Raw genomic sequence first — 25,085 nt, 5'->3', positions numbered from 1 at the left:
CAAGGAGGGGGTGAGGTTCAGGTGTCCGCTCGGGCTCTGTAGCTTCCTCTGTGCAAGGTGGGACAAGTGTGGCCCAGGTGGCTCTTTATCCCCGTGGTGTTTTCAGGCATCGTGTGGATGGGCAGGGTTGGTCCCTTTCCTCCTCACCCTTTTGAAAAGACCGTAAATCAGTTTTCCCAGTGACATCAGTTGCTTATCCTCTTGATAGAGCTAGACGAGTCAGATGCTTTCCAGCACCACTGCCGGCTCTGCCATACTGTGTGTTTTTGTGCTTTGCCCTCCACGTGAGAGGTCTGATGGGGCAGATCTGGCCCCTTCCAGAACACCAATGATTGAGCTGTTTGAGCTGTCAGGAAGGGGGCTGCCGGAGGGGAAAGGAGGAGCAAGGAAGCTTTGCTTCTCAGCCCTGGCACAGGAGTGGGGTGTGAGCTGGATGTCTGAGCCCATGTCCTGCCTGGTGCCCACCTTAAACTTTACCCATATTCCCAGTCATGACAGTTTTAGGTCTGAGACCCAGGCTGTGCCGTGAGCAACTTGAAAAACTGTGCAATTCACTTGAGCTCCGTTGCACAGAAAGAAACATCGGGCGTGTGTGCATCCTAGGACTGTGAGGTCTGCGTGGATTTCTCGCCTCCTCGTTACTGATCTTCCTGGAGGGTGAACATCCAGATCTCTTGAAGCTTGTTTTGAAAGCCTTCTTGGTGCAATTCGGAAAGATGACCTGGGTCTGTTATTAGGCCATTGTGAACTGTCGGAGAGGTCGGGGCCCAGGGATGCTCGGCTGGAGGTGCAGCGAAGCCTGTTCCTTGAAGGATTCAGAGTTTTCTTTGGTGTGAATTTTCTTCATTAAGTTTGGAATGCGAGGCTCTGGCCCATGGTCTTTCTCCCCAGGCAGCATATCTGGTCTCACCGCTGTGGGGGGCTTGGCTCGCTGACACAAGGAGACTGTGTTTTTGCTTTTTCCACTAGGGGGCTTCCCTGAGCAGATATCCTCTGCAGAACAGCCACCTCATGTCCCATGCCGTCAACTTGCTCTTTGATAAGAAGGATGCTGTGGGAGCTGGAAATCTTTCATAAATTCTTTCTTGAACGGCGCCTTACTAAATGGCCCAATGTCCACTTACCAACCTAAATGCCATTTAATAGATGGAAACAACCCGCTTTGGTTTGGGAATGTTGACAGCTGACACGGTGACTTGCACATGGACTCAGAACTCGCTGTTGCCTCCATGTCCTCCTAACCTCGTGATGGGTGGAAACCCTCTGAAAATGTGATTTGTCGCTCTCCACCATCCAGATTAATTTTCATTGTCCCCAAGGCCGTGCCCATCTCTAACCAGGTTCATCTCATTCCCCAGCTGCTGTGAGTTGCCGGCTGACTGTGGCTTTCATCCTTTGGGAGCCTTGGATTCAGTCTTCCCTCTTTTGGGTCTTTGCTTTTCAGACACGGATCCTACAAAAATCTGCACCGGGAAGGGAGCCGTGACTCTCCGGGCCTCGTCCTCTTACCGGGAAATCCCAAGCGGCAGCCCTGTGAGCCCCCGCGAAGCCCCGCAGCAGGAGAGAAAAGCAGGTGCGCTTCCTTGGAGACAGGCAAGGGTGGGAACTTGGCGGCCACCTCCCGATGCTCAGGAGCCCCTGGGACGGTCCCCTCCATGTCCCATCTGTGGTGGCTGGTGATCAGTGCCCTCAACTGAGGGGCTCCCACTTGCTTCAGGCAAAGGCACAGCCGTGAGCACTTTATTCTAGCTTCTGAATGAACAGGTTAGCAGAGCCCCTGTGACAGCCAGCGGCTCTGCAGACTATGTACATGAGGACAGATGGCTTAGGGGCTGGGGAGGGAGTAGTGAGGAGGCCTCCAGGTCAGGCTTCTCTGAGCCCATCCCTGTTCCTGGAGCTTGGCTGTGACCATCTGGGCAGGCTGGGGCTGAGGAAGAAGCCAAAGGAAGCTAAGAAGTGTAGCATCCGAATGGCCTTAGCTCCCAGGAAGGCAGGGAGGCGACCTGAGGGGCCAGGATTCAAAGAGCACGTCCAAGGCCAGCAGAAGGAGACCAAAGAAGCCTGCTTCCCCACCCTGACCAGTTGCTCAGGAAACCCGAGTGCCTAGGGCACAGCATTGAGGTTGACACCTGGGACTCTGGAACCCGATAGATTGGGCTTGTGTCCTGCTTCTGGCACCTGTCGGTTGTGCAACCTTCCGTGAGAGAACTACTCGCTCTCGACCCTGGTGAACCCCTCTGTAGAATGGGGTTGATAACTGTACCTGTCTCACAGCATCCTTGTGGGGACAACATGTAAAGTGTTTTGCACCACACCTGGTGGCATGTAATGAGCTGTTAGACCTTAGCTGCTCTGGGTGCCTATAAATGTGGTTATCTGGGCCTCTCTGCAAAATGCAGAGGGCTTTTTGCAGCCCAAGTGTTCTGGGGGCTGGGGAAGGCTGCCTCCAAGGTTTCCAGACACAGTGAGCATATAGGATGGGGGAGCCCCTTTCCACTCTGTAGGGCAGCAGTTCTCACCCTTCAGCTGCGTCAGAATCACCTGGGATAAAATGACAGATTCCGAGGCCCCAGCCCAGAGTTTGAGAATTTGATTCCCACTTGTAGGTGTGAGGCGGGATCCAAGGTTGTGCGTTTCCGACAAGTTCCCAGGCCATGCCGATTCTGCTGGTCCAAGGACCGCAGTTGAGAGCTCCTGCTATAGGGGATGGGAGGAAATGAAGAGAGAAAATGAATTGGGGTGATGACGACTCCCTTGGGATCAGAAAGGAGAGGAAGTGAGGACACACACTTTTTTGGTACAGGGAATGGTGTGTTGTGAAAAGATGGAATTACGTAGGATAGAGATGGGCAGTGCCCAGCATCCTGGAAACCTGACTTTCTTTCTCTCCCCGTCACCTGTAACAGGTACAAGGCAGATGCCCTTCCTAAGGACAAGGCCAGGTTAGGGTTTGAGCACAAGCCCCGTTCTGGTCATGTTGGTCCCTTGGAGGGTTTCTTTTCTCCTAAGCTCAGGGCAGGGCACAAGTGGCCTCCAGGGCTACAGGTTGAAAGTAGCTGCTTGGCTTTGTATTCCCGAACCCACATCTGCCTCCTGTCCCATTGCAGCCCCACTGCAGTTTGCCAGTCTTGTCTCCAGGAAAGGTGGGGCCAAGGATAGGAGGAAAAATAATTTCTTCCTAAGACTAGCCCAATCCAGCCTCTCCAGGCCTAACGGGGAAGATTCAGCTCCCAAGCTGGAGGGCCTCTGAGGAAGCAAGAGCCCTAAGGTCTAAGTTAACAGGAAAGAAAGACCACACTTACAGCCCCTTGGCCTTGTAAACTGACCTATCAACCTGGCCCTTCCTTTGGTGGTGAATGGGAGCGGTGAATGGGAGGAGAGGGAGCCTTGAGCTCCCCCTGGTGGTCACAGTGCAGCACAAACATAGAACCCCACTTAATTTTTACCTTGCTGTCTATAGGCTTGCACTCCAGTTCTGTGCAGTGATTTGAGCACTTGAGGAAACTCTTTCTAGTTCCCCAATAATTCTGTATCTTACAAATTTATAACATCTAATTTGGGTAAAAAAGGATCTCATTTTAAAACTCACATATTCCAGAGTTCCTGTCATGCAGTGGTTAACGAATCCGACTAAGAACCATGAGGTTGCGGGTTCGATCCCTGGCCTTGCTCAGTGGGTTAAGGATCTGGTGTTGCTGTGAGCTGTGGTGTGGGTCGCAGACGCAGCTCGGATCCCGAATTGCTGTGGCTCTGGCGTAGCCTGGAGGCTGCAGTTCCGATTGGACTCCTCGTCTGGGAACCTCCATGTGCCTCGGGAGCGGCTCAAGAAAAGGCAAAAAGACCAAAGAAAAAAGAAAAAAAAATGCACATAGACCGAAGAATTAAGGAATAGCTGCCAATCATTCACACCTTATAATACATTAATCTTTGTAGATTATTTTCCTCCTGATAAATTGAATCCAAATAAGCAGACATTCATTCTGCAACATCTAGGTGCCAGGCATCCCTGGAAGTCACTGAGAATTGTGATGAGAAAGGAGAAAGAGAGAAATTCTGGGTGCATTTAGGCAAGCACAAAAGGCATTTTGTTCCAATAGGAGGGTCAGTTGTGGGCCCCTAGTCCCCCGCCATATTTCTTTTTCTTTCTTTCTTTATTTTTTTTTCTTTTTTCTTTTCTTTTTTTTTTTGGTCTTTTTAGGGCTGCACCCGAGGCATAGGGAGGTTCCCAGGCTAGGGGTCAAATCAGAGCTGTAGCTGCTGGCCTACACCACAGCCACCACAACACGGGATCTGAGCCTCGTCACCACAGTTCACGGCAACACTGGATCCTTAACCCATTGAGTGAGGCCAGGGATCGAACCTGCATCCTCATGGATACTAGTGGATTCGTTTCCGCTGAGCCACGATGGGAATTCCCTGCCATGCTTTCTGACCTTGGGCATGTCATACCTCTGAAGCTCATACGAAAGGTAAAGGACTTGGGCAAGATGGTTTCCAAGCCTTTCTTATTCTAAAATGCTTTGTGAACTTGGGAAGTTTGGGAAATAAACTCACAAACAGAATCCTATTCATTAGGGACAAATTCAGGATTGTACTCTAGGCCAGTCTGAGTGGAGAGGAAAAAGCTGGGTTCTGAGTAAAAGGGCAAAACAAGCCTATTACGAGTACAACTAGGAGTTCCCCAGGGTGGCACAGAGGGTTAAGGATCCAGTGTTGTCTCTGTGGGCCCCCATCCTGGTACAGTGGGATGAGGATCTGGCGTTGCCACAGCTGTGGCATAGGCCAGCAGCTGCAGCTTGCCAAAGCCTGGGAACTTTCATATGCCAAAGGGGCAGGGGCGGGGGGGAGAATACAACAGGCCAGAATGAGTTCACACTGGAGATGAGGTTAAAAGGATGCTGCTCCAGAGGCGGGGCATACAGGATCAGTGATCTTGTCCTCTTACCCTTCTTAGGGTAGGAGGCTTTTGATTCTGGCTGGATCCAGCCCTCGCTCCTCATCACTGCCTACACCCTCTGTTGGAGCCTCTGGGTGACACCTTGCTGGCTCACACCAGTCTCGGGTCCCATCCTGGGGCCTGGGAGGCACTGGGTCTTGACCAGTCTCAAGAAGACAGTTTTCAGCAGTATCTGCAGGCAGCCGTGCCAGCCTGGTCGGGAAGCCCAAGTGTGAGGCCGGGAGCCTCACCTGGCTCTTGCCAAGGATCGGGCATGCTTCCTGGTCCCAGGGTCTTCGCAGGTGGTATCAGCTAGCGGCCAGCTCCCTCCCCCACCAGTAGAGCCCGCATCTGTGCCCCAGCTGCTCTGTCTGCCTCCTGTCTGCCCTGCTCCCTGGCTTTACTGCCTTCTTCCATCCCTTTGGTCTCCAAGCTGCTGATCCTTTGCCCAGACTGGAAGCTTCGGTCTCGTACCGCTGCCTACACCAGTGTCCTGATTTCTTTCCCTGTGGGGCCCCTTTACACCCACATTTCAGCGATGTCCCCTATTTTCAGTCCTTGCTCCAGCTCCCTCTTCCTGTGAGAGGGGGTCTAGTTCTTGAGAGTCACAGTCCTCATCAGGGCTCAGCCCCCGCCACTTCCTCGCTTTGTGATGTGGGCCGATTCACCTTGGAGAGCGTCCGTTTCCCTCCCTCTAAAATGAGACGATCTTAATCGAGTTGTTGGGATTCAGTGGACTCTTTCACATCAAGCTGTAGCACAGAGATGGAGTTCCCGGGTGGCTCAGCAGGTTAAGGATCCGGCTTTGCCGCTGCTGTGGCTCAGGTCAGTCGCTGCTCTGGCACAAGTTCGATCCCTGGCCCAGGAACTTCTGCAAGCTGTGGGAAGCTGTAGCATGGAGCCCGGCATGCAGAAGCTGCTCTTTGATGGGAACTGTTCTAGGTACCGCTGATCAGGAAGCTAGTTAAAGATGGGCAGTAATTTCTATTAGAGGCTGTGAATTGGCGGCAGTGGGAATGAAAAGGAGAGACCAAGTCAGAAGCGTGTTTGGAAGAGTGAGATGGCAGGGCTTCATAGAGCGTGTTTGAGGAGCATGGTTGTGGGACTCTCTTTGGACCAGGAGGTGAATCCTGCCTGACTAGGTGCATCAGTGGCCCTCATGGAGATGGTGGGTTTCTGAGTGGAATTCCATTTCTTACTGGGTTTAGCTTTTTGGCAAGTAGGACCTCTAGGAGGAAGTTTCTAACAGGCATGTGGAAATGTGGAGTCTAGGCTGTGGATTTGGGAGGCCGGAGGTGGAGGGGCACACGGGCCCTTGGAATCGCCCAGTTGAATCCCAGCCTCCAGGCTCCTGCCCTCAGTGTTAGCTCGACTCTGGATCCCTGCCCACCCTCCTAAGCTCTGAATGTAGACCTAGCTTTTGAATCAGAACCATCTGGAAGGAGCTGCACGTCAGTCATCTCAGTGCCAATTCCCTGCCTCTGGGAGAGGCCTCTGATTCCTGCTTCTTGGTAGAATAGCCTGGCCAGGTCTAGTGTTGGCCCTTTTGGTTCAGAGTGTAACGCTGCCTGTGTCCCCAGGTCATGGTGGTTTCACTCGGGAGGAACAGGGAGCCTGGGCTGATGGTGGGCACAACCCCAAGCTTCCTGGCTCGTGTGGCCCGAGATGTCAGTCCCTTCGTTCTGACTCACGAGCCAAAGTTCAGTTCGAGCCTTCGACTTGATGGATTCTGCACCATTTGGCTTCAGTCCTTCCTGCCTGATTCTTGACTTCAAGGTTCACCTTGGATGTAAAGATTCTTGGACCTGCAGTCAACTCATTTCCTCATATTTTCTCTCCAGAAATGGCAGTAGAAAAGAAATAAGAAAATTGGCATCGGAGTTTCCATTGTGGCTCAATGGTTAATGAACCCAACTAGCATCCATGAGGTCGTGGGTTCGATTGCTGGCCTCGCTCAGTGGGTTAAGGATCTGGTGTTGCTGTGAGCTGTGCTGTGGGTTGCAGACGTGGCTGGAATCCCTCGTGGCTGTGGCTCTGGTGTAGGCCGGCAGCAACAGCTCGGATTGACCCCTAGCCTGGGAACCTCCATATGCCACAGGTTCGGCCCTAATAAGACCAAAAAAAAAAAAGAAAGAAAATTGACATTAAAACCACATTCCCTACCCCTATTAAGAAACTTTTTTGTGAGCTCATGTGTATGGAAAGGGGATAGATGAGAAGCAGTTGGAGGTGAAAGTCCCCACAAGAGAAGACTCACTGTGACACCAACTGCAGCGCCCAGGGATTCCCAAAACCACCTTCAGGTTTGATAATTTGGTAGCAGGACTCATGGAGTTCATTAAACTGTTCTTACCATTGCAGGTCGAGAGGAGGAGGCATACCTAAGAATTATTCCTAAGGGAGTGGGCGGGTGACATTCTAAAAGAATCTATAACTGAAACAGGTTATAAAAACTGTTTTAGGAGTTCCCATTGTGGCTTAGTGGTTAACAAATCCCACTAGGAACCATGAGGTTGCGGGTTCGATCCCTGGCCTTGCTCAGTGGGTTAAGGATCCGGTGTTGCTGTGAGCTGTGGTTTAGGTCATAGACGCAGCTTGGGTCCCACGTTGCTGTGGCTCTGGCATAGGCTGGCGGCTACAGCTCTGATTAGACCCCTAGCCTGGGAACCTCCATATGCCATGGGACCGGCCCTAGAAAAGGCAACAAGACAAAAAAACAAACAACTTTGTTTTAGAGGGGGAAGAAATTTGCAAAAATGGATACAGGTTTCCAGAATAAGGGTGGTTGTGAGTATTCATTATTATATCCGTGATTCTCAAAGTGAGCTTTGGGCTATGGACCAGCAGCCTTAATGGAACCTGGGGGTGTGTTAGCAATGCAGATTCTCAGGCCTCTCTCATCCAATGAAAAACTCTGGGGGGTGGGGCCCGGCGCTGTGTGTTTTAATGAGCATTCCTGGTGATTCTGGGGAAGCTAGAATGGGGTTCATGGGTACAAATAAATGGAAACCTTTTCCCCTGCCTGGCCTTTTGCTCTGATACCTTCTGGCCGCTAACCACCTCCCTGGGAGGTAGGTTCTCCTTTGCAGCCTGTGGTGAGGTTGGTGGCTCTCAGGGGTGGACAGAGCATTGCACTTGATCCTGGGGATCCGGGCTCACTGCTTTGTCGCGTTGTGACTTTGGCTAAGTCAGTTGACCTCTCTGTTTCCTCATCCATGAAGCAGAGTGATTACCTGCCTCACAGACTTGTGGACACTGAATTGAATAGTAAATATGAGCAAAAGTGACTAGTAACATCTGACACTTTGGTGTCCAGTAAACATTTCTGAATCTCAACTGGACATTTGAGGGATCCACACCGAGGTGGAGCCGGGGGCTGTGAGAGCTGCAGTATTACTCCCTTCTTTATGGAGAGTGAGATAAGAGGAGGGAGTTAAGGGATTGATTGGATGAGGGCTTGGAAAACTGTGGTGCTTGGGCCAAATCTGCCCCATGTTTGTTTTGGAACAGCTCGCTAACTAACAATGGGGTATGTGGAGTTCCCGTCGTGGCTCAGCTAGTATCCATGAGGATGTGGGTTTGATTCCTGGCCTTTCTCAGTAGGTTAAGGATCTGGCATTGCCATGAACTGTGGTGTGGGTACAGATGCAGCTCAGGTCCTGCTTTGCTGTGGCTGTGGTGTAGGCCAGCAGCCGTAGCTGCCGTTTAACCCCTAGCCTGGGAGCTTCCACATGCCAAAGGTTGGGCCCTAAAAAAAAAAAGAATGATGTATGTGTGTGTGTACATAACACACACCAATTTAGGGGGGTTGCCATTAATTTAATTAGACTTAACCTTTTTTTTTGTTTGTTTGTTTGTTTTTAGGGCCGCACCCTCGGCATTTGGAGGTTCCCAGGCTAGGGGTCGAAGTGGAGCTGTAGCTGCCAGTCTACACCACAGCCACAGCAAGGTGGGATCCGAGCCGCATCTGCGACCTACACCACAGCTCACGGCAACACCGGATCCTTAACCCACTGAGTGAGGCCAGGGATGGAACCCACAACCTCATGGTTCCTAGTCAGATTTGTTAACCACTGAGACACAATGGGAACTCCCTTAACCTTTATTTTTTTAAAAAAGTGGAATCCATCCCGAAGGTAAGGGTTTAGGGGAATAACTTTCTAATACTTTTCTTATAAACGAAAATTCTTCTTTGGAGTAAAGTAGACTTCTATTTGCTGTTCACAAGGTTACCCCTGAGTTGCAAAAAATTTTCCCTGTATTCCCCCATTCCGTCTGGGCTGGAGCCATCAGACAGAAAGTGTGAGGATGCTTTTTTCTTGCATCTGGGGTTTTATCTTTTTAAGGGTTAAAAGAAAAATCAGACAAAACTCGAATAATGTGCCATGTGAAATTTAGGTGAAATTCAAATTTCAGTTTCCATAGATAAATTTTATTGGAACATAGCCACCCTCGTTCACTTGATATTGTCCGTGGCTGCTTTGGGGGCTACAATGGCAGTGTTGAATAGTTGCGACTGAGACCATATGGCTGCCAAAGCCTAACGTATGTACCAACTGGCCCTTTATAGAAAAGGTTTGCTGACCCCTGGGCTGCGGGGGAAGATAGCGCATAGAAACAAGAGGATGCAGAAGATGATGATAGATAACGCATATTTCTAAGCTCTATCAGGCACTGTGCTAAGCATTTGTCATGCAGTATATCACTTAATTCTTTTTTTTTTTTTTTTTGTATTTTGCCATTTCTTGGGCCGCTCCCACAGCATATGGAGATTCCCAGGCTAGAGGTCGAATCGGAGCTGTAGCCACCAGCCTACGCCAGAGCCACAGCAATGCAGGATCCGAGCCGCGTCTACAACCTACACCACAGCTCAGGGCAATGCCGGATCGTTAACCCACTGAGCAAGGGCAGGGATTGAACCCACAACCTCATGGCTCCTAGTTGGATTCATTAACCACTGAGCCACGACAGGAACTCCCAGTATATCACTTAATTCTTAACAACACGTGTGAAACAGGCATACCCCCATTTTTCAGATGGGAAAACTGAGGCTTATAACTTGCCCAGGATCACAGAGCCCTTAGGTGGTGGAGCCAGGATTTGAATTGAGGTCCAGCTGCCTTCCCAGCCGAGCTTGTTACCTGGGTGCTCCCCTGCCTTGTGCTGCTAGGTGGGTCAGGTTAGGAGAGACTCAGGGTCTCTGAGATATGCCAGGTCATGGATGGAGGGCATGCTGGTAGCTGCCTGAAGGGAGACAAAGGTGCTTTGTCGTCTGATGAACACTCAGGGTGATTAGTTTTTCAAATGTTTGTGTGGCTCATTTAATGGCAGGGAGAGGGAAAAAAAAAAAAAAAGCCCTTATCACAGCAGATACCTCTGGGCTTAAATCATGGTCTCGCCCTCACCCTGTATCAGCAGCCATGGAAAAAGTGCTTATCGATGTCTCCCTGTCCGGGCCTGTTAATTAGCCCAGGATGCTAATGAGGGGAGGTCATTCTGAGCCCACGTCAGGCTTACAGCAGGGGAATGCAAGCCAGTGAGTCGGGTCGGACAGGGGAGTTCTGTGGCATTTTGTCTGTAAAATAAGAATGTCAAGAACAATTGTTTCTTCATTACTGTGAATGTGAGCCTTGTGTTTTCAAAGGTCATCGCCTGTGAGCACATCATGGTTTAGAGTGGGTTCCTATGGTAATTAGGCCATCGTGGCTGAGGGCATTTTGTGTCAGGCAGCGGGGCTGCTGGATTTTCGTCTTTCTGGGCAGTACATCCTTGCTTCCTGCAAACGTAACCATTTCCATTTTCCCCCTTTGCTTCTTGTTTTCATCCTTTCCGCGCCACACGTAGTTCTGGAGTCAGAGAATTCCACAGCAGGTACGCTTTCTCTTGCATCCTTTCTGTCCTGGACTGCCTTCTACCGGGAACCCTTAAATTAGAGGGGAACCAGGGAATGTTCCTGTGAGTGAGGGGTTTCTCTGTGTTTTTTTTCCCATCGCAGATGAGTGGAGGCTTCCTTCCCATGCTGATGCCAATGGAAATGCCCAACTGTCTTCACTGGCTGCCAAGGGCTACAGAAGCGTGCACCCCAGCTTTCCTTCTGACAAGCCCCAGGTAGGCCTGTGTGCAAGGCCGGGGAGGGGGTGGGGACTGTTCTGGAGTCTCTTAGCTGGCACTTGGGGCTTCCTGCTCGCCCAGCTGGAGAGCTGGGCCCGGTTCTGAGTTGCACTTTTGGCCAGCTCTGGAAAAGCTCCAGGAGGACCAGAATGAGGGAGAAGGTGGGGTCAGGGGAAGCGGAGGCATGGGATGAAACTCTTCTGTACCTGGGTTTCAGAAATACAAGCCCCGTATTTCCTAGGTTTGAAATGCATGTGGAAATGTCCTGAAAGAGGGAATGGCAGGTTGGAAAAAAGTCTGAGCCTGTTTGGTAAAGACTCCTTAGCGTATAATATTCAAAAGAAGAGGGTGCTGGCGTTTCCTTCGTGGTTCAGCAGTTCACGAACCCGACTAGGATCCATGAGGATGCGGATTCCGTCCCTGGCCTCGCTCAGTGGGTTAAGGATCCGGCATTGCTGTAAGCTGTGGTATAGGTTGCAGGTCGAATCCTGTGTTACTGTGGCTGTGGTGTAGGCCAGCGGCTACAGTTCTGATTTGACTCCTAGCCTGGGGAGCCTCCATATGCTGTGGGTGTGGCCCTAAAAAGCAAAAAAAAAAAAAAAAAAAGAAGAGGTGTTCTTGTGTTGATTCTACTAATTTGCTGGATTTGGGGCCATAAGGGTTCCAGCAGCCCTGTCCTTACAGATAAAGATGATGTAGCTTGGAAGCAGGCAGGTGGAAGTCCGAATGGCGGTACAGCGGGGTTTAAGCTGCCCAGCGCCGCCCTACAAAAGAAAATCCCCCAAGTTGAACAACTGCTTGGAGTAGGAATAATTTTGCTTAAGTTTTTCCTATATGTTGTTTTCCTTGTCTTTCTTCCTTCTCCTCCCTGTTGCTACGTTGCCATTTTGATGAAAAAAAAAATAGACCCTGTTTTAATTCAGGTGATCTGTGAGGAATATTTTTACATAGAGGAGTAGCGTCGATGGAATGGGACAGGCCTTTCTTTTCAAAAGACCTGTGCTGCTCAAAAAATGTGGCAGAAGGAGTTCCCATTGTGGCTCAGTAGGTTGAGAACCTGACTAGTGTCCGCGAGGATGCTGGTTCAGTCCCTGTCCCCGCTCAGTGGGTTAAGGGTCTGATGTTGCCATGAGCTACGATGTAGATTGCAGATGCGGCTCGGATCCTGCGCGGCTGTGGCTGTGGTGTAGGCAGACAGCTGCAGCTCCAATTTGACCCCTAGCCTGGGAACTTGCATGTGCCACAGGTGCGGCCCTAAAAAGACAGACAGACAGACAGACAGAAATGTGGTAGAAATGTGTTCCTTTTTCGGTCTACCTCCATGCCTCCTGTGCATGTGCTCCCAGAACTCGTGAGGATCCCAGGGAATTCACCTGCCTTCCTGGTTCCTACTCCACTTCTCCAGTGGTCCTCTGGGTTCTGCTCCTGAGGGCATAACATTGCACCAGCCCCTGAGCAAGTCAGAGATGGTGCCTTCCTTCCCTTCTGCAGACCCTACATCCCCGGACTGAGAGGAGGTTGCTGAGGCAGCTGCCCCTACACGGCCAGCCTCCCTGAGCCTGCGGGGCTGCTGGTCAGAACTGGGAGCGGCAAATGGTCCTGGCCTCCTAAAGATCTCTTTAGACTCGGGATGTGGGAGGTCAGCTGTCCTGTAAATGACGGGCCCATTTCCAAGACCTCCCCAGCATCTAAGTCGGCTGCTGGTGGAAGGCCCGCTCTAGGCTGGATAGCTGGCTGTGTAGGCATGGAGGGATGTAGCACTGATGGACTCAAGGCAAATGTAGAAACACATCTCTCCCGCTCCCGGTGACTTAGCCCTAAGGGTAGCTCACTAATTCCTACTGGCGTCTTAAATAGCTCTTCTAAAGAGAGCATTTTAACAGCATGTGAACTGCATAAAAATTCCCTTTCAATGCATTTATTTATAGCCACTGTATCAAGCATTTGTTGTGTTCAGATTGTCATGGGAAACGTTGCCCTCGAGGTGTTCGTAAGGCTGAGCCTCATAATGAGGGGGACTGTCCTGTAAAATCGCCTAGGAAAATAGTGTATTTTCTCACCTGCTCCCATCAGAAAGTTTCCTTTTTGCTGGGGTGTCCGAAAGGATACCTGGCAAATTGCTGTGAGAGAGGTTTTATCCTATGTATTCAGAGTAAAATTGGCCGTCCAACTTTTAAGACGCTCTCGGCATGGGTTACCTCTTGGATGTGTTTTCTGAGTGCAGAAATGTCTTGTCTATAGCTGTTGCCGGAGCTGTTAAGTGTACGCTGGCTTAGCCAAAGCCAAGGTGGGCTGGGCTGGTGACTGCCCTGGCTTGGTTTCAGATGACAACAGCTCTCAGACCCCTGTGGGCCTAGCTTCTCCTCATAAGGACTGAGTTGGGAGTCTAGGAGACGCCCAGGCCAGAGAGGAATCCTGTCTCCTGAAGCCCCGCAGGCTGCCTTTCCCCCCCGGCTGCCCTGCCCTCCTCACCCCTGTGATAGGGAACCAGGGTGTTCCCCTCTCTGGTAGCATCGTTGTGGGGGTCCCCAGTGGAGGCAGGGGTTGATAGTTTCTGCTGTTGTACACAGAGCAGATTTCTCAAGCTTTCTTGCTGCCCTATCTTCTAAAAAGATAAATGGAACTTCATTAGTAGGCAACTGGGGAAGAATGCGAATGGCCTGTGTGATTCCCATAATGTTTGCAGTTGAACAGAGTAGTTCCTTCCATGTAAAGTGACTGTGCCTCTCCCCCTCCTCCTCTGGGGCTGAAAGGAGCCCCAGGATGGGAAGGCCTTGGCTTCGAGTGCATTGTCAACACTCTGGAGAAGTGTCCTCTTTCAAGGGTCAGAGCCCTGGGAAGCCTCTGGCCTGATGTAATGCAGCCCTGTCACCTTATATGGCCACGGCCAAATTAAGTGAAAAACTCATTGAAACTGATGTCCATCTTTGGACAAGAAGGAGTCACATGTAGGACACTTGAGTGCAAAGGAAAAGTCAATCTGAACTTAACTCAAAATTGCCTTTTATTTCCCTCCCTGACAACCATCATCACCTTCCCCGCAGTCCCTCTGGTGCCTGCTCAGTCAAGGGTTTTGTTTCTAGAGAGGATCCTTAAAAGGATCTGTGACCACACGCCAACCTCCAGCGTAAGTTCACGGAAACCAAGAAAGCAGACCTGGAAGGTTTGGCTCCTGCTAACCACTGAAAAGATGTGTTGTATTTTTGGCTGGTACATATGGCCACATTCCCCTGGCACCGTCATGGGCACCTTTGTGGAAAGGATAGGCATTGAGTTAACCTAGGCCACCCAAATCATTTTTTCTCTGTCCTGGTTGTTTGTAACTCAGAAACGGAGTGTGCCATGGGGTAGGCTGTTGACTGTCTCTGGGTTGATATTCTAGTTCAGACCCATACTTTATTCTTACCTATCTGCCCTTGCAAACATCCCTTCCCCTTGCTCCCTACACTCCATAAAAAAATAAAATAAAAGCCCCAACATAGGCCCACACCCTGGCACCTGCCCAGTTTTGTGTCACAATCCATTTACCAGATATTGACCAAACTCTAATAAACCCTCTCTGTGCGATTTTGTGGAAGGTTCTGTTTTTCTTCTTGTACTGGGCTCTCTTTAAAGATGGGGACCATGGAGTCCCTCTTGTGGCTCAGCGGGTCATGAACGTGACCAGTATCCATGAGGTTGTGGGTTCGATCCCTTGCCTTGCTCAGTGGGTTAAGGATCTGGCATTGCTGCGAGCTGTGGTGTAGGTCACATGTGGTTTGGATCCTGCATTGCTGCGGCTCTGGTGTAGGCTGGAAGCTGCAGCTCCCACATAACCCCTAGCCTGGGAACTTCCACATGCCACAGGTGCAGCCCTAAAAAAAAAAAAAAAAAAAAAAAGATGGGGACTTGTGAAGAAAATCTAGGTGTCTTAGCCTAGGCTGCTATAATAAAATATCAAAGACAGGTGGCTCAATCAACAGACATTCATTTCTCATAGTTCTGGAGGCTGGGAAGTCCAAAGTCAAGGGGCTGGTCCATTGGGTTCCTGGCTAAGGCTGTCTTCCTGGCAGGTAGACAGCTGCCTTCTCCCTGTGTCCTCACCTGGTGGAAAGAGAAAAGGACTCTGGTCTCTTCCTCTTTTTATAAGGACACTAATTCCATTGTGGGGGCCCCACCCTCATAATTTCATCTATCCCTAATTACCACCCCCATTGGAGCCCACCTCCAAAGGCCGTCACTTGGGGTTAGGGGTTCAACTAAGAATTTTGATGGACACACATCCAGTCCATAGCATTAGGATAATAAACTTTCCTTAACTCATTCCCAGTTGAGCTGCAGGTTGACAGATGGGCTCTCCTTGAAGTGAGGACATCTGGAGCTTTACCCCGTTTCCTGACCCTCTGCCCCACTGAGACCTGAGGAGGAGGAGCTCAGAGCCGTGTTGAGGGAGAGGAATAAGATGAGCACTGTAGTTTTCTTGGGCTTAGACCAAGAGCATCTTTCCCTGGTGGGCTGGATGGGAAGAGGAGATGGGCTGGGATTTGTGAAACCAGGCCCAGTCCAGTCCCGTCGGCCAGTCAAATGCTTTATTGCCTGTTCCCTATGTTCTAGATACATCAAAAATGGATGCTTTTCATCTCACGCCTGTCTTCCTTCTAATAATTAGTTCCATCAAACCATTTCCTCTGAGAAGCACGTGAATTCTAAGTCCTTAGCGTTCTCTTCTTGGTGAGCATTAATTTGCCGTGTTACAGAGTGGAATAGAGCACTAGGTCCTAGCGATTCGCTGAAAACATCTGTCTCTGAACACAACTCAGGATGATTCTTCCGGTTCTCCATTTCCTAAGGGAAAAGAATGGAACACGCTCAAGAGTCTGAGTGAATTTGAACTTCCTTTAAAGCTAAAGACACTCAAAGAGGAAAGTCTGGGAGGAACCTGGGGGCTCGCGGGCTTCTTCCCCTGGCCCTGACCCTGGGGCACCCTTCTCTGGTCAGGAGGTCTCTGAGGGGGCAGGTCCACCCAGGTCTGGGGTCAAGGTGACTTAGCTCCCTGGGTGGAGCTCAGCCTCCCTGTGCCGTAAAGGAGAACCAGGCCTGCCTCTCCAGGTGAGTACGATTCAGTCCTCAGCTTTACCCGGAGGAGACATGTACGGGTGTGAGGAGTCTTAAGCTGAGGATTTGCTTAAAAAACGTGTCAAGAATTGTTTTTTCTTCAGATCATGTTGTGCTGCGCTTTCTAATGGTGGTCCTTCTTTCCATTCCCCCTCTTCTTTCTTTCTTTTTATTGTGTCTTGAAAATAACTACCGAAGGTCCTCTCTCCCCCACACCCTCCTGTCCCTCAAGAGGACCGCTTTGCATGGCAGCCTCCCGGCACCCGCAGCCCCTACAAGGACTCCCTGTACCTGAGCTCACCAAAGCCTTACGTCCCACCTGGCACCCCCAGCCAGCAGAGCCCCTCACGACCCCAGGCCAGCTCTGTGCCCCCGGCAGCCAGATCAGCCCCCAAAGGTGTGCCGTGGCCTGGGTCCCCGCTTCCAGGTTCCACGTCCCCTGTTGCTTCGGGCCAACCCCAGCACCAGTGTGCAGCCACCAGGACAGTTTCTAGAGCGAATGTGAGAGCTAACCCACGTCATGAGGCAGTTGGGAATAAAAAGGTCAGCAGCTTATATGTACCTTGTTTATCCCATAACATTTGCCCGGTGGCATCGGAAACGCTCCGTGGGGTTGCACGTGACCCAGCCAAAGGCACTCTCTGGGAAGCTGCGGGCACCCGAGCACCGGCCCCCAGCATTGTCTCCTGCACAGCCACAGCCGGCACGGGAAAGCCACCCTCTGCTCCTCCTCCCGACCCTCCCAAGCTGTTCTTTGACATCCGCAAAGATGCCGAGAGTCCTTCCCGGGGGACTCGGCCTTCGTTCCCAGATGCAGTGAGACCACCTGTGCTAGCCCCCCAGGTTACCTCTGATCCCGAAAACCGGAAGAGAAAAGAACCTTACCTTTTGCAGCCGTGTTATCCAGCCAAGGCAAGGAATTAGGAATGTTTGTGTGTCTTCTCCATGGTCTCTTTCGAAGCTCATGTGAGCAGCTCGATTGTTTTCTGGGGCGCCCTGCCCTCCCTTTCCTCGTTAATGTTGCTGTAGCTCGACTCCCAAATCCTCTCTAAACATCTCAGCACCGTCCTCTCTGTGTGTCTCCCCCCTCTGTTTTCTGTAAATACGTAAGTATGCTGGAGCGTGGGACCTGTACGCTATGAGTATGATGAGATATTCTGTCGTATGTGTTTTATAACCAGGTGCCAAAGAGATCGTATTGACTCCCAAGCTTTCAGGCTCTGCTAGCGGTTTGGGGGTTAAACACAGCCTGCCTGCCTGTTCTCTTGTTCTCTCTCTAAAGTGTTAAAAGGAGTTAAAAATAGATGGATGGAAAGTAAACTTGGACGGGGTTCCCTCTGTGTCACAGAATGTCAGGAGGCCAGCTGGCTAGCACTGACTGTCTCATGGACTCTGAGGAAAGGGCACCGATTAAATATTTCTCACAGTACATCATTGCATGTCCACTCTTGACTGTTTAAATAAGGAATTCCTTCTTCCCTGCTGTACCCCTTTACATAACCACCCCCTTATTTCCTACAGGATGCCATTTCCAGCCCAGCCCAGCCCGAGGTCATAGTTGTCCCTCTCTACCTGGTTAATACCGACAGAGGGCACGAAGGCACTGACAGACCGCCAGCATCTCGGGGGCCCCGAGGCCCCCCGGCCCCCGCGACCGCCCCTGCCGGCTCACCTCTGACCTTCCCGACTCTAGATGATTTCATTCCCCCTCATCTGCAGAGGCGGCCCCAGCACAGCCAGCCAGCCAGCGCTCCTGGCTCCTTCCCCCCTGTTAGCCAGACACCACCATCCTTGTCACCGCCGCCTCCGCTGGTCCCTCCGGTCCCAGAGGGCCTCCGCAGAGTCTCGGAGCCTGACCGCACGGGAGCTGTTTCAAGTACCGTAAGCGTGCTGGATCCCCTTCCTCAGAGCTGTCCTGAATGTCTGCTCCCAGCAGTTGTAAAGAAACCAACAAAAACCCCAAACCAAGAAACCCTTCTCACTGAAGTACTAAGTTCTGAGAGGGACGCTGGCTGCCCTGTGCTTGTGTGATGAGCAGAACCGTGTTGGCTTCCACTAGAGCATGCCTCCCCTGCGTGCTCCGCCCGCCCCTCCTACCTCCTCCCCCGTCTCTCTCCACCCTGTGCCCCTCTGTCCTGTTCGGAATGCGCATCTTCCTGCAGAGAAAACCACCCCTGGAGCCTTTCCTTGGGCGGGTACCCTGTGCATAGGCCAGGCAGGTGTATCTCAGGGAGCAGAGGAAACTTGAAGGGCTGCGTGGAAAAGCCAGCAGCAGGCATGGTGCAAACTGTTTCTCCGCCAGGGAACAGGGAGGTTCTAAGGGAGGAAAAGATTCACTTTTGTTGATTTTGCAAATAAACTCATATATATATATATATATATATATATATATATATATATATATATATATAGCAATGGCAGAGACTTTTTTTTTTTTTTAAGAGTTTAGTTCAGCAAGTAGATATAAAAGCCTGGTACAAATGTTAGCCCTGCTTCCTCACAAGGCAGAAAGTTGCCGGCGCCCCTGCGTAGTGGCCGCCAGGGGCTTTTGTGGCAAAACAGTGCCCTAGTGGTCATGGGACATGTCCTGACACTTCAAGTCCTGTCCTGTGAGGGACACGTCCCCATCATAGTGGGAAAGCCCAAGTGCTGCAGGGGAGAGGCTGCGTCCAGGACTCAGTCTGTTGTCTCCTCAGGAGCCCTGGGATTGGGAGACTGAAAGAACCTCGGTATGAGTGGTAAGATGGGGGCCACGGATCTATCAGGGCCATGGCTGCGGTGGGATGGAGTAAACAGAAGTTTCTGTTACAGGGCTCAGTGCAGAAAGAGAGCCTTAAATGCTGGTTTTGGCACTGAGGACTTGCCCTAGCAAATGGGCTAGAGTAGCTGGCTAGTTAGCAATTCATTGCTGAGCTCCTACCATATTCTAGGTATTCTGCTAGATTCTTTGGGCACAGCTGTGAACAGAGGATTTATCTGAGTCGGGCATGAGTTCTCAAGCTTAGCATCCGTGGAATCCTCTGAGGTTGTGCTCCTCGAGTTTCCAATTGAGCAGGCCTGGGGATGGGCCTCAGACTGAGGATCTGTGGACTCCATTCTGAGATATAGTGACCTAATGGGTCATGCAGTTGGCTGAGGGGACTAAACGTCCACTGATTCCCCTCTGTGTAAAGAGGCATGCTTACACAAAACTGGCTCAAATGAAGCCAGTCATGCAGAAAGCAGGAAGGAAACTGTTTTTTTGTTTTGGTTTTTTCTGTTTGGTTGGGGGTTTTTTGTTTATTTATTTGGGTTTTTTTGTTTGATTTTTTTTTTTTTTCCTGCTTCTAAGAGAAATTATAGTGAGATATGAGGCACGCCAAAGCTGTAGAAGGTTACATTGTAGGCTGGGTCATCTCAAATTTCCAGATACAGTGCGACATGGTTAGGCGAGGACCTGGCCAAAGGTGGCCCAGGGGCTTTGAGCTTTGCCGCTCAGCCCTGTTGGAGGAACATGCACTTTCCTTCCCCCAACTCAACTTATAGGTCGATTTAGAAGCCACTCTTGTTTTGGAGAGTACAGGAACAGCGTTTTTCTCTAGAGCAGCATGTTTTTAGTGCATTAGGATCCCATCATGAGTGGCGTTCCCATGTACCCTGTGCGTTGTCGTTGGCGTAGATCTAGATTTTCATATTGAGTTTGTTTCAGGTGTGCCAGGATAGCTTAGTTGGGACAGTGTCCTCATTTTATCAAACCTGTGTGGTCAGCCTGGTACAGACTTCCCAGGAGGCCTGCACTTAGTTTGGCCCCAGGTACAGAGTAAGAGGTGAGAAAAGAAGCTGCTTGGACTCCTGGGTTGAGTAAGAATTGTTGAAAAGAGCGGGAGCCCCTGTGGATGGTGGCCAAGCCACGTCTGATCCACCCGCAGTGATTGGAGAGTAAGAGGGAAGAAAATTTACGTGAATTGATCTAAGTTCATTTTTTTTTTCTTTTTTTCTTTCTTTTTTTTTTTTTTTTTAGGCTGCACCCATGGCATATGAAGGTTCCCAGGCTAGGGGTCCAGTCGGAGCTGTAGCTGCTGGCCTACACCACAGCCACAGCAGCATGGGATCCAAGCCGTGTCTATGACCTATACCACAGCTCAAGGCAATGCCAGATTCTTAACCCATTGAGCAAGGCCAGGGATCAAGCCTGTGTCCTCATGGATGCTAGTCGGATTCCACTGAGCCACGACAGGAACTCCCAGTTGATCCAGGTTCTTTTCGTCCGTAGCCATTTTTGGGGTGTTTCAGAGATACAACTTATGCCAGAGTAAAACTTGTGAGATACTTAATGTTCACATGACCCATCCAGGTATTTATGCTTTACAGGGCTGTATGCCTGAGTTTTTTGTGTTTCTTGGGTGCATTGTGGCCCATGCTATATCATTTATATTTATTACATCACTGGGAGTAAATTAGGACAAGTGTAATTGTCTTCCACTTTATAAAAGAAAAAAATGAGATGAGGCATTTTTGTACAGGATATTGTGCCTCTTGAGTCTTGGGGAAAATGTTTTATTCAATAAACTGAGCTGCTGCTCATAACAGCTGTGACTTTCAGAAGAGGTGGGCTGACCAAGCCTGTGTTTTTAAGGAAGCCCCTACCTGTGTGTCAGGAGTTGTCCCAGGTCCTGACACTCACATCCTCTCTTTTGATGGGCATGTGTTCTTTTGCTCCAGAAGCTGTTCAGGAACACGTTTGCTGGTAGACAGCTCCTGTCATCCATGTGGTATTTACTGAGCATGCAAGGTCTGCAAGGTGCTATGCTAGGTGCAGGGGGCAGAGGAGGTAGGGAAGCATGGCTTTTGTCCAGCAGGTGTTTGCAGAGCAAGTGGTCTCTGGTGGACCATACTGATTGCTTTGAGCTATACTTTTATCTGAAAGGTAACTGGTCAGTCTTGTTCTTCTTTAAGAATGACATTCTGTGAGTTCCCACTGTGGCATTGTGGGTTAAGGACCTTATGTTTTCTCTGTGGCAGCTTGGGTTGCTGCTGAGGCATGGGTTCAATCCCCGGCCTGGCACAGTGTATTAAGAATCCAGTATTGGAATTCCCATTGTGGCTCAGTGGTTAACGAACCCGACCAATATCCATGAGGACATGGGTTCGATCCTTGGCCTTGCTCAGTGTGTTAAGGAACTGGCATTGCCACGAGCTGTGGTGTAGGTTGCAGACGCGGCTGGGACCCCATGTTGCTGTGGCTGTGGTGTAGACCAGCAGCTATAGCTCCAATTTGACCCCTAGCATGGGAACCTCCATATACTGTGGGTGCAGCCCTAAAAAGACAAAAGATGAAAAAAGAATCTGGTATTGCCACAGCTGTGGTATAGGTTGCAGCTGCAACTCAGGTTCTGTCTCTGGCCTGTTAACTTCCATATGCCTTGGGGGTGGCTGAAAAAGGGGGAAAAAAAGAAAAAAGAGAAAAGAATGGCATTCTGGCTTCAGGATCTGTAAACTCCAAAATAGAAACTTTGCAAAATTTATAGGTGTGCTAGAGGAAACTGTCTACATATCCCTACTACATGTCGAGGTCTTATTTTGATGTCTTTAGAAAGAGTGGCATTATTCCCATATGCGGATTATAATCTTTGAGGTAATGATTTTATTGGTGTTTCTGGCAGAGGCCTCAGGACTTTGAAGTCCAGGTTTTCTTAGGTCTTTACTGCAGAGATCTTTGTCACTCAGACTTGGAAAAGAAAAATGTCACAGTAGGACAGGATAGTGTCCAGATCTCAGGAGTGAGCGCTAGTAGGGTTGCTCCGTGATGCAGATGGTAAGAGTAGCTTTCCAAGAGTTCTAGTACCTAACTCTTCCCTGTTCTTACCTCGATGGCTTCTTGTCCTCACATTGTCTCCTGTTTCCTTACATAAGTGTACTAAACTTTCCTGATTTCCCGCCAATTAAACCAGCTCTTGTTCTCCGATCGCACTGGAGATGGCATGAGTTTTGCATGTTCGGCTACATTGATTTGAATTTGCTTTTTCAGTAACCGGACTGAGCCACAGTTACAACCAGGCGAAAATAACGAATGACGTTGCTGAGACTTTAACACTCACCTTCCTTCTCTCCTCTTACTAATCCCCACAAAGATAACGAACAATCCCAGGTTCGGCTTCTCACCGGAATTGATAGGTCTCGCTGGTTGCATTGCTTTTTGTAATGAAGGTCCCTGGGCAGCCTTCAGTCTCCTCTTTTTACGAAGTATTATCTCTAGGTTTCACATAGTTACAGTGAGTGACAACGCTTGTTTGCCTTTTAGGACACAAGTCCTCTGCTAAATGAAGTTTCTTCACCCCGTGTTGGAACTGATCCCCAGACCACTGCACCAGTTAGCAAGCCATCATCTGCCTACCCCTCCACGACCATCGTCAACCCTACCATCGTGCTCTTGCAACACAATCGAGGTAAGGGATCGTCGAGGCGCACCCCGCCCCCAGCTCGCTGGAGTCAGCGTAGCTTTTCTGTGACATCTGGGGCAAGAATCCCGCCATTCCTCAGCATTGTTCACAAATCCCAGCCTTGCTCTGGTTTCCTGACTCTCACGACCCACAAAGTGGATCACAGCAGCAGACAGAGGCCCCTGTTTGGGGATGGTGTCAGGGGGTCTGAATTAATCACGTAGGTGACATGTGTGTCCCACAGCCTGGGTATTCAGTTTTCTTCGGACGGGCACTCCAAAAAGAAAAAAAAGGCAGAAAGGAAAAGCCGGCCCCTTCATTCCTGTCATGAGAATCCCAGTCAGAGCTTTCCTGGGAAAAGTCTAGGTGCCGTCATACCTCTCCTAAGTACTGTCCTAAATCCTAGAGTTCTGTGATGTGAATTTTCTAGAAAGCAAACTGTTGAGCACCAAAATTTTAAAAAAGAACACCTACAGGGTGGGTAATTTTCTAAAATAGAAAGCATGTTTATGGAGCTCTAATCCAGAGGCGTTTGAGGCTTTTCTTAGTGACTCATGCATGGCCTTCATTCTCTGCAGAAGTTCCTGTGCTGGGCTCTCACTTAGTAGCCTTGCTGGGGACCTGGGCTTGGTGTGGCTCTTTGCCTCTTACGCTACGTGGCCCCAGATGGCCTTGCTGAGAGTTTCCATGTTGGTTTTCTAGAGTGTCTCTGGCTGCTCTGGTTCATTCCTCCCCTTCTCTGAAGGGGCATCTTATGGGAAACGGAGTGCTTTGAGTTGGTAATTGTACGTGTTGACCCTTCTGCTTTAAAATTCCAGAAGAGGATTCTAAGCCCCTAGTTTTCCTTTGGTAAATGCCATAGAGGAGTAAATTTTCCCTTCACAGAAGTCCTTTGCAATGGAAATGCAAAGTGTTCAAGCTGTCTCCTACTGCAGAAAGGGCTCTTGAGCCTGAATTTCAAAGAAGAGGTGTAATTATTTTCTCCAGGGCTCAAAGCTGGGTACCAAACCTTCCTTTTCTTGACTCTTGGCTGACTGCCTGATTTTCCTCCACGCCCCTCCCCTCCCTTTCTGTATTAACTTGGACGAGAATGGGACTGGAGTCTATTTTTAATTGTTTTCCGTATTAAATCGAGTTTTCTATTTCTTGCCTCTAACTTGAAAAGCAGATGAATGAAACGTTTTCTCTCACTTAAAGTCTTGCACTCAAGTCTTCGTTGTTTAAGTCATTTTATTTTTTTCATTTAGTGTGGCTCCCATATTAATGTTCATGAATCTGTGTTCTTTAAAAGATAAAAGGGTCTCCCCCCACCTCCCCTCCCCACTCAACTATGTAAGAGCCTGTTTTCTTTTCAGCAGTGCCATACCCCTTACTGGCATTTGCTTTCTCTGCCCAGAAAGTGTCCCGAATGCAGGACAAAGTGAAATTTTGGTTCTCTATGAACTTCTTTATGACTCATCTTTTTTTAAAAAATAAAAAAAACCCACTCAAAAAGAAGAAAGTTAGTTCCCAGAAGGAAGGGCAGTTTCTCTAAAGATGGGATTTATTCCCAAGGCAACTCGGTTTTTGGGAAATGCCAAGTGTAATGCCAGCTGCTTCCAGTGACACCTAGTGAGACATTTTTGGGCACAAAAATGCCTGCAGTTCTTTTTTGTTTCTTCCCCGAACAAATGGATGCATCTTATTTACTCAGATGCCTTCGGTTCTTGCCTTTCTCTTTTGTCCAAGTCCTGCCTTTGAGCTTAAACATCAGAATTGTGCAGCCTGTGTCACATGTCCTTCAGAAAAGTGTTCAATATGTTAGTTGTTTGGGATTAAAAGTTAGTTTCCTGTAGAGAGCAAACCACATGCTCTTCAAGGAAGTGGTAAGAATTGGGAGAGCAGAAGCACCTAGTGGGCCCTGCTTGGATCACGAATCACCAGTGGGCTTTAGGGCAAGTGCTTTTGGCTTTGCTTTGCCATTTACCCAACCTGGCAGCCCTGCTTTGCCTTGTCAACAGTGCCCGTAAAAGCAATTGCTTAATTATTCACAGTTCCTATCATGGCTCAGTGGTTAGCAAACCTGACTAGCATCCATGAGGACGCGGGTTCAATCCCTGGCCTCGTTCAGTGGGTTAAGGATCTGGCGTTGCCATGAGCTGTGGTACAGGTTACAGATGCGGCTTGGATCTGGCGTGGCTGTGGCTGTGGCATAGGCTGGCATCTACAGCTCCGATTGGACCCCTAGGCTGGGAACCTCCATATGCCATGGGTGCGGCCCTAAAAAGACAAAAAGACTGAAAGAAAGAAAGAAAGAAAGAAAAAGGTCTTCTGAGGGAATGAAAACTCTATTTCACTTCTAGAATTCTAGTTTAGTCAACCTGAAAAAGGTTTCCTTTGTTCCTGCCCGAGGCTACCCTGGGGCACAGTATGACAGTAACCCCAAGCCAGGCCCCCCTACTGCAAACAAGTGAAGGGGCAAGAGAGCATTGCACCTTGCCTGGCTCTCCTGGTTGCTCGTATACATAGAGTCCCCGCCCCTCTCT

The 25,085-nt window shown here is 49.8% G+C and overlaps 1 protein-coding gene and 1 long non-coding RNA gene across 42 annotated transcripts in view; one reads left to right on the top strand and one right to left on the bottom strand.

Annotated features, from left to right (window-relative positions):
- SORBS1 (sorbin and SH3 domain containing 1) overlaps window positions 1-25,085 on the top strand; it is a 242,569-nt gene that overhangs the window by 126,846 nt on the left and 90,638 nt on the right. For 16 of the 41 annotated variants that reach the window (XM_047760535.1, XM_047760533.1, XM_047760540.1 and 13 more), the window contains 5 exons: window positions 1,445-1,573; window positions 10,932-11,044; window positions 16,340-17,053; window positions 17,663-18,022; window positions 22,422-22,566. In XM_047760535.1, coding sequence (XP_047616491.1) covers window positions 1,445-1,573; window positions 10,932-11,044; window positions 16,340-17,053; window positions 17,663-18,022; window positions 22,422-22,566 — 1,461 coding nt within the window. Of the gene's footprint in view, window positions 1-1,444; window positions 1,574-10,780; window positions 10,808-10,931; window positions 11,045-16,339; window positions 17,054-17,662; window positions 18,023-22,421; window positions 22,567-25,085 lie in introns of all 41 variants that reach the window. The other 25 variants (XM_047760547.1, XM_047760562.1, XM_047760567.1 and 22 more) reach the window with 5 other exon arrangements.
- On the bottom strand, window positions 14,913-17,735 carry LOC125115876 (uncharacterized). Its single transcript, XR_007132186.1, has 3 exons — window positions 17,027-17,735; window positions 15,347-15,871; window positions 14,913-15,130 (listed from the first exon to the last, which is right to left on the bottom strand). It is a non-coding gene; the product is annotated as an uncharacterized LOC125115876 (long non-coding RNA).

This window comes from Phacochoerus africanus, chromosome 15, assembly GCF_016906955.1.
Source record: "Phacochoerus africanus isolate WHEZ1 chromosome 15, ROS_Pafr_v1, whole genome shotgun sequence".
In the NCBI taxonomy this organism is placed as follows: domain Eukaryota; kingdom Metazoa; phylum Chordata; class Mammalia; order Artiodactyla; family Suidae; genus Phacochoerus; species Phacochoerus africanus.
This window is presented reverse-complemented; position numbering and strand designations above follow the sequence as displayed.